This window comes from Euphorbia lathyris, chromosome 2 (assembly GCF_963576675.1).
Source record: "Euphorbia lathyris chromosome 2, ddEupLath1.1, whole genome shotgun sequence".
Lineage (NCBI taxonomy): Eukaryota > Viridiplantae > Streptophyta > Magnoliopsida > Malpighiales > Euphorbiaceae > Euphorbia > Euphorbia lathyris.
Window position 1 is genome coordinate 21145874 of NC_088911.1, and position 8801 is coordinate 21154674.

Sequence of the window (8801 nt, forward strand, 5' to 3'; positions counted from 1 at the left end):
CAACAAAATATGGGCATTATGATCTGCAGCTAGCATATGGCTGGCTGAACTTCAACCACCAGGCAATGATCAAACCTACCCACAAGAAGAAATGCAGGTAGAGCATTCACTGCTCCACATGGTTCCACACATGACATTCAACTTGGCAGTCATTGTTGCAAGGACAAACATGTGCATCAAAAGCTGAGGTTGTGTGGACTCAAGCTTAATGTTTTCCTCTTGATACATATAGAGGAAAACTTAGGAGGAGAAAAAGCTATTTAAGCATACCTGGCAAGCATGGAAACCTTGAGCCTAACTCTCAGATACCCTGAAGAGAAAGAAGCAGGCACCATTTTCAGCTATCATGACAGATAACAACAATGGATGATAACAGCATATGACATATAAGTAATAAATCACAACTTCTAAAAACTCTACAGGAAGCTTAAAGCCAAGTTATGACTTCTTCAATCATGAGATGACGAAAACCTGAAAAAGGACTGTATACATGAGCAGATCACTGTGTGCTAATGCTAAACAAACAAGTTCTGTACGTCTTTTCTACGCTTAATTACGCTGATCTACCCAAGCTCTCCACTACATAAATAATAATTTCAAAGTTCCACAAAACATAAAGCATCTACGAGAAAACATGGCATGTTGCTCTGTTATGGCCTACTCCTTTGCACTTGCTGCAGCGTAATGGTCTTTTAATCACTCCTTTTGAACGAATTCTCCTCTGTTTCGGTGGGCCAGATAGAAGTCGGAGAAGAGGAGGTTTTACTTGGATTGGAGACGATTCTTTGTTCACTGGCTTATCTGCTGTTGGAACTGGATTTATGGGCTCCATATATGCCAAACGATATGCATCAGTTGTATAATATCTGGAGCAGTAATCGCACAAATCTCTATTGCAGTGTTGAAGGACAGCAACAGCATGATAACATGGAAAACCGTTAAGTTGCCATTCCCTGCAGCTGCAATTCCAGGTATCAATGTTAACAACATTGGTGTCACCGAAACAGTCATATACCTCAAAACCGCCACCCGGAGACAATGAAACTTGAAGTGACTTTGCCTTGTGAATCCCTTTTTGCAATTTGTTTTCCAAGGATGGAGTCAATTTCGTCGACCACTTATCTGACTCCACCTTTCGGGAGTAAATCAGCTCCATCAGCTTTTGGCGGATGGTATCAACAATCTGTACTACTGGTAACGTTGGCAATTCATTCACCCAGCTATAAAAAGATTGACCTGACCGTGATGTGAAATGGCCGAACCGTGAACCTTCAAAAAGCGAATTCGCCCAGTGTTCAGGTACAGTTTGCATGATCCATTCAAAAGCTTCGGGTGAGATGCTCTTAATGCTGGCGATGCATCTTCTGAATCCATCAAGTGTGGCTGAATTGGCAGCATCGTAAAGATGACCGATGATGACATTCAAAACTTCTTCAGTGTGCGGGCCCTTAAGGTCCTTCTTTAAGTCCTCTGATAGATTATGAAGGCAAAACCCATGGTGAGAATCCTCAAATAACAGCAAAATTGACTGTCTTAATGCGATATGTCGGTCTGCCACAAATGTTATTGGTTGGAAAGGTGAAAGAGCAGATTTCAATTGTTCCAAAAACCAATGCCAATTATCATCAGTGATAACATCTACTATAGCAAAAGCCACAGGGAAAATGCCATCGTTTCCGTCGAATGCTGTTGCAGTCAGCAGGTCAGACTGATATTTTGATTTCAGCAAAATAGAATCAAGCAAAATTAAAGGGCGGCAACCATTCTGAAAACCAAATATTGAAGCATGCAGGGCTACAAATACACGATGAAATGTTTGGTCCTCCCTTGTGGCAAGAGTGATAACACTACCAGGATTAGTCTCTTGCATCTTCTTACATAACCAAGGTAATTGATTATATGCCTCTTTGTATGAACCCTGAAGCTCTTCCTTGGCAATTTCCATCCCACGCCAAGCCTGTGAATATCTCAGTTCAATTCCAAACTCCTGACGGATCTGTTTGGCCATTTCCTTAGGGCTGAAGTTTGGTGTATCACGCAACTTCTCCTTGACAATAGTTGCAACCAGTTTCCTTGATGCCTTAGGAGGACTAAACCTACCAGTTTCAGCTCCACACATATGTGTTTCAATAATTCTCTTAATTCGAAATAGAGGAGTCGTCGACAACTTCGATGCATGAACTCTCCAAGGGCAACCTTCAGCTTTACACTTGGCACTTACACGAGTGGCGTCATTATGCTTGAAAGCCAATTTGAACCCATGAGCAATAGAATACCTACGTAAGGCCTCACGCAACTCTTGAACAGTATTAAACTGCTGGTGCAGACCGGTTATGCAATTTTCCCATGATTTAAAAAGTTTATTCTGTATAGTATAAACAGCTTCATTACCCGAGGGATTATTTTCTTCCATGTCCCCGGCAACAAAATTAACAGGTGAAACATTGAGAGGTGTGACAGGTTCAACCATTGTATTACCGCTGGATCTGGGTTCAACCATTGTATTACCGCTGGATCTGGGTTCAACCACCGTATTACCGCTGGACCTGCAAGAGCAACCGTGCACGAGATATTCCAAATGTTAGAAGTTGTTCATACTCCTGATCGCGAGACAAGAGATCAATTTAAAACAGTAAACCAATGACATACATTAAGCCCTTGTTTGGGAGGAAGTTAATGAAGGTAAATGCGAGTAATGGAATGTAAAATATCACATTAACCTTGTTTAAGAGTTAATTTGGGAAAGTTAATGAAAGTTGAACTTTTACTTCCTTTAACCTCCAAATTGGGGGTTAATGAAAAAGTAATGGAAAGTTCATTAAAATTTGTCTCTGCAGAGTAAATTTTAATTTTCCTTCCACTTCATATTTAAACTGGCAAACGAATTTACATTCTATAAACTCCAAAACAATGTTAAGTTTTAACTTTTATTTCTATCACTTCCCTTTTCTTTCCATTACCTCGTTTGACTCTCACCTCCATTAAACTCCGAACGTCCAAACAAAGGCTAGAAAAATTAAATATACACTACCTACTACAAGGCACGGCTGAGGCATCAGCATCATTTGGCAATATCTCATTTATCAAGACGACAAAAATGTCTACTGTTAGAGAGCCTTCATGAAAATCAATCATACGTTGTATGTCTTTCTCACTAGATATAGTGATCAGAGTGTGCCTGTTACCAGGGACGAAGTATCTTATAGTAAATTCATCATGATTATAACTCCACATCTCTGCTATCTCAGACTTCAACTCATTGAATTTACTGTCACGGTTTATGCTAATAGCATGAGCTTCTCCACCTGTATACGACAATGAACCATCACTAGTCGAGATGAACTTCCCACCTGACTGACATATAACAATGAGCTTATCCGCAGGCATGGCTTTGCAGTAAGTACCAGTAATTGAAACTCAATTAAGAGAAAAGATTCTGCGGAAAGAAAAATTATCAGTCATTAACAATAGAGTTTCTATCCAATTTCACATTCATAAAGCTAACAATTAAATGTAGAGTTCCGTAAATGCAGTTTCTTACCATTTTATGTTACATACAACCCTTTGACCTTTATCAAATATCATATAAAGGTAGTTCACCTGACCCCGAATGACCAAATAGACTTATTAGAATCTCAATGTGGAGATTCAAAGCATTCTAAAGCTTAAATTTAATAAGCCATTGAATGAATAAATTCATTTAGTTATTCAAGGTACAGGTAGGGCCGGATGAACACTAACCCTAAATGACCAAATAGATTTATTAGAATCTTAACGTGGAAATTCAAAGCATTCTAAGACTTAGATTTAATAAGCTTAGATCGAATTCATTTGGCCAGTCAGAATCCGGGCCCAGATAGGGTCAGATGAACACTAACCCTAGGTGACCAAATAGATTTATTAGAATCTTAAAGTGGAGATTCAAAGCATCTTAAAGTGGAGATTCAAAGCATCTTTAACACCTTCAATTATTATTAATAAGCCTAGATCTAATTCATTTGGTCGTTGAGAGTACAGGTGAACACTACTGTGTCATATAATAGGTTGTTGGGAAAATTTCGTTCAAATATCAGGATGATTCACAATTTCAAATTGTAATCGTCTTAAGCATGCAAGATTCAGATAAAGGAACCTTTGTTCAAGCTCAAGAACTAGCAATTAAAATATATGAAACACACATCTAAAATCTAGAATCAGCAATGAACAGAATATGCAAAAGAAGAATTCTATACGGAAAAATAAAAGAGAGAATGAAAGAGAAAAGCTGACCAGGCACCAGAGTTGAGAAAATCCAGGATTTACGGCATTGCAGAAGAAACCCTAGATTTCACAGAATTTAAACTGGCGAGAGCGAATACGAAAATGGTAATTGTATTTGTTGCTGAGTGCAATAAAACGAGAAGTTTTTGGAGCGTTAGGTAATTTAGGGCTTCAGGGGTTATAAATCATGCGTTTTGCTAGATTGTGGGCCTTTTATTGGGCCTCTATTTTCAGGAAAACACTACAAATCTTCTTTTGTGATCTACTTTCCTTCTTCCTCCCCTAATCGGGTTAGGTTTATTGTATTTTTTTTATTTTTTTTTAAATTGCGCAATGCGCTTACATTAAAGAAGAAAGAAAAATCACCACCGAACCCGAATGTGAAGTCGAACCCATGACCTCACAAGGCATAGGTAAGCTCTCAACCACTAGGCTAAGAGCTTCACCACAGGTTTACTGTATTTTGTTAATTATATTTTCTTTAATCAATGTTTATATATTCTATTGGATTTCTTTTATCTGTTTAAATTGTATCTTCTCTCAATTATTCTGCTATTTATACCTTTCTCGGATTTAGCAAGAGCGGAAACGATTTATTTTATACGTGGATCAATATATCTACGTGGTTGCAATAAAAGAAAAGACTCGGATTCGAATATTCGAAAGGGCCTAAATGATGAAGATTCGATTGCAGTTGCTTTTCTATGGATTTGGATTTCCATGAAGTATATGTGTTTTTGTTTTTGTGTATGTTTTATACCTTTTATGGCTTTTTATGCTCTTTGTAGTCGTTTTCGTCCCATTGTGAATTTTGTAAGGTTTTTTACCTTTTTCATTTCTTGTTATAATTGTTCTTTTCGTATCTAATGAAGATATAAGTGCTGGTCCCGTATAACGTGACAAGTTAGTTCCAAAGGGGGATAGGAACTATTTAAAAATTTGTCCGTTGAGGCTGACTTCTTTTTCTATGAAAAGGTTTACACAGCGTCACTAAATAGATTCAAGACACAAGCTTAGTCAACTTGTGACTAAGTCTGCTTCTTTACTTGAGTCAGGAAATAGCATTTAGAGTCTATTCATGAACTCAGCTTCTTAGCAAACTTAACTCAGCGTGAGTTCTTTACTTAGTCAGTTTTATAGCAAGCAATGTATATTAAAGGAGTTTAAGGGTTAGAAAGATATTACTCAGCAGACTTATCCTGGTTCGGCCTCTCCGCCTACGTCCAGTCCCCGGAACTCGTTCCGAGCTTTTTGAATTCTCTACTGAGCTCTTTAAAGGTAGAGCACGAAACCTTTTACAAATAGAAGCTGAGTATAACAAGAGTACCTTTCTCTATACCTCTACTCACTCCTATATCTACGCTGAGTACTATAACCGAGTACTCAACCTCTCCTTTCTATTCTTCTAGAAATGATAAAGTGTTTGTTCTAAACAACGATTGCTAAGACACTTTAGATGATTGGAAATCACTCTAGACTTTTACACAATAATATGGAAATTGGTGTAAGGTATTTGCTTTGCTTTTCTCACAGAATCTTCGAGTATGAATTTGGTCAGCGTTTCGATAACTTGAAGTTCTGTGTAGATTGAAGCAAATGGATGGCCTTTATATAGTGATACTTGAGGCACCTGGTCATTTCGAATTTCAAAATAACCGTTGGAGGGAAACGGCTTCCTGTCGTTGTCACTCTGGGCGTGCTCAGCGTCGTTGGCCAATAGGATTCTTGCATCTTCTGTCTTCGTCAGTCTTCGACAGAATGTTTCGCCATTTAAGGAAAAGTCCACGAGACAGCTTTCTGCGCCTTCTGAACTTTTTCCAAAGTAGAAATACTTTGTCAAGAAGTTGAACATTGCATGTCGCTGTCCAGACTGCTTTATCGTCCGACTCAGCAGCTTTTCCTTGAAGCTTTTGCCACGAAGGCTTCTCGATCCTTCTCTTGCTGAGTCGTCGTTTTAGTTGATACGACTTCGTTTTGAACTCTTAAGCCGAATGGTATTGATGTGTTGACTTGGGCTTGACTTCCACTTTATAGGCCTTTGGGCTTTTTAATCTCAATGTCTTATACACAATTAAACTCAACATTGAACAAACACATTAGTGTAAATAAATCAAAGCATTTTAAATTTAATGTGTTAGAATATTTTTAGCATTACTTAAATAATTTTGTCAAATCAAAATCATGTGGAAAGATGTTTCAACAATAAGTATTTTCATAAAAAAAATGTGCAAAAATACCTCTAATGTTTTTAAGTCAGGAGCAATTTTATATCTAACGTCTAAAATGGTGTAATTTTACCCCTAAAGTTGGAAGTCATGAGCAATTTTACCCCTAACGTTGATAAATTGGGCCAATTTCAGACACTATTATAAAATACAGATATTTTTATTCCTTATTTTACACCAATTGCATAACTGTTCATTCGTCATTTTTTTATTTATATATTCGGTTATTTTTTAATTTTTTTTGTCTAATTTGTACAAAAAGACAGTGTATTTTTTTATTTTTTCACATCCCAACATATGTTTGTGATTTGTTATTGATAAAATGACGCACGTGTGAAGTGTAGATGACAAGATTCATGACCGAGAAGACAGTTTGATGAATTATTTTTCAAATTGACCAAATTTATCAACATTATGGGTAAAATTGCTCTTAGCTTCCAATGTTAGGGGTAAAATTGCATCATTTTAGATGTTAGGGATAAAATTATTCTGACTCAAAATGTTAGGGGTATTTTTACACCTTAACCCAATTTTTAAATAAGTTTAGAGCTAACGGTGAATATCTATTTAGTCATTTCGGATCCCGTGAACATCACTACTTAGCTTCCACGAAACAATGAAATCTATTAAATTAATTTAGGGTGTTGTTATACCTAGCCACCAATTCCCACCCCTAGCCCCGTGAAATGACGAAACTGCCCTTATTGTTTTAGTCTTTGTAAAAAAAAAAATTCTCTCTACGAAATGCGGACGTGTGGCTATCACATGCCCCACCACGTGGTGAGGCGTGATGTTCACATCCCACGTGTGATTTTTTTAAAAAATTTTACATTTTAATTATTATTCTAAACAATTATAATTATTCTAAACAATTGCAATTTCCATCAAAAAAAATATAATTATTCTAAAAAATTCTAAATATTATAATTATTAACATTATAATTTGAATTACAATTATTAACATTATAATTAAATAATGTGAGGCGTGATGTTCACATTTCCACGTGTGAATTTTTTTTTCAATTTTACATTTTAATTATTATTATTCTAAACAATTATCAATTCTAAAAAATTCTAAATATTATAATTACTAACATTATAATTTGAATTAAAATTATTAACATTATAATTAAATAATATACATTAAGATTCAAATATGTATTAAAATGTGTTAAAAACAATAAGTTCTAAAGAATTCTAAATATTAAAAAATTACAACAAATCAATTCGCCCGGTTCCATTCCTCCATGGATCGGTGTATGATAGATTTAAGAAAGATTGTTCACATGCCCACGTATTTTTTTTTCTAATTTTACATTTTAATTATTATTATTCTAAACAATTATAAATATTATAATTATTCTAAAAAATTCTAAATATTATAATTATTAACATTATAATTAAATAATTTACATTAAGTATCAAATATGTATTAAAATGTGTTAAAGACAATAAGTTCTAAAAAATTCTAAATATTAAAAAATTACAACAAGTCAGTTTGTCCGGCTCCATTCCTCAATGGATCGGTGTTTGAACAATAATAATTAAAATGTAAAATAATAATAATTAAAATGTAAAATTGAAAAAGAATTGGAAAAAGAAAATTCACACGTGGCATGTGAACAATCTTTCTTAAATTTATCACACCGATCCATGGAGGAATAGAACCGGAGAATTGACTTGTTGTAATTTTTTAATATTTAAAATTCTTTAAAACTTATTATTTTTAACACATTTTAATACATATTTGATACTTCATGTATATTATTTAATTATAATGTTACTAATTATAATATTTAGAATTTTTTAGAATAATTATAATATTTATAATTGTTTAAAATAATAACAATTAAAATTTAAAATTGGAAAAAAAATTAATTTTTCGGATCGGGGCATGTGAACAATATATCTGCACCACATGTGGGACGTATGAACATCACGCCCCACCACAGGTGGAGGCAAGAATACAATCTATTATTTTTTCGATAACAAAATCTAGAAGACCTTTAAAATTTTTAGTAGGCATTGTTACTTAGCTTCTAGGTTTTTTTTTTTTTTTTGTAAGCAACTGTTCTCTTTCCTCACGCTATGTAGTGATATTTGTTTTAGGAAAGACTATACTCTTTTTCCGGAGACTATATAGATATTTTCTCTGTTCCATAATATTTGTATTTTTAGAGATTTTTTTTTCATAATACGTGATATTTTGGTTCAATTTATGCATATTAATTGACTTTCACCAAATATATCTCTATTTAAGTTGTCTTTTATTTTGAGAATAGTTAAAAATTAATTAATAGATGCAATTAATGCAAA

General features: G+C 34.7%; 1 protein-coding gene across 1 annotated transcript; it reads right to left on the reverse strand.

Moving 5' to 3' along the window:
* Positions 1 to 367: 367 nt before the first annotated feature.
* Positions 368 to 4413, reverse strand: LOC136217199 (uncharacterized). Its single transcript, XM_066003793.1, has 3 exons — positions 4270 to 4413; positions 3032 to 3436; positions 368 to 2546 (listed from the first exon to the last, which is right to left on the reverse strand). Exons 2-3 carry the CDS (start codon positions 3385 to 3387, stop codon positions 623 to 625), a joined length of 2280 nt encoding a protein of 759 aa, XP_065859865.1. The 5' UTR covers positions 3388 to 3436; positions 4270 to 4413; the 3' UTR covers positions 368 to 622.
* Between the last annotated feature and the right edge of the window lie 4388 nt (positions 4414 to 8801).

Coding starts and splice junctions, on each gene's coding strand:
- LOC136217199 (XM_066003793.1), bottom strand. CDS start 3,387: ATGCCTGCGGATAAGCTCATTGTTATATGTCAGTCAGGTGGGAAGTTC. Junction 2,547..3,031: donor TCAGCCGTGCCTTGTAGTAG/GTAGTGTATATT, acceptor TTGCTCTTGCAG/GTCCAGCGGTAATACGGTGG.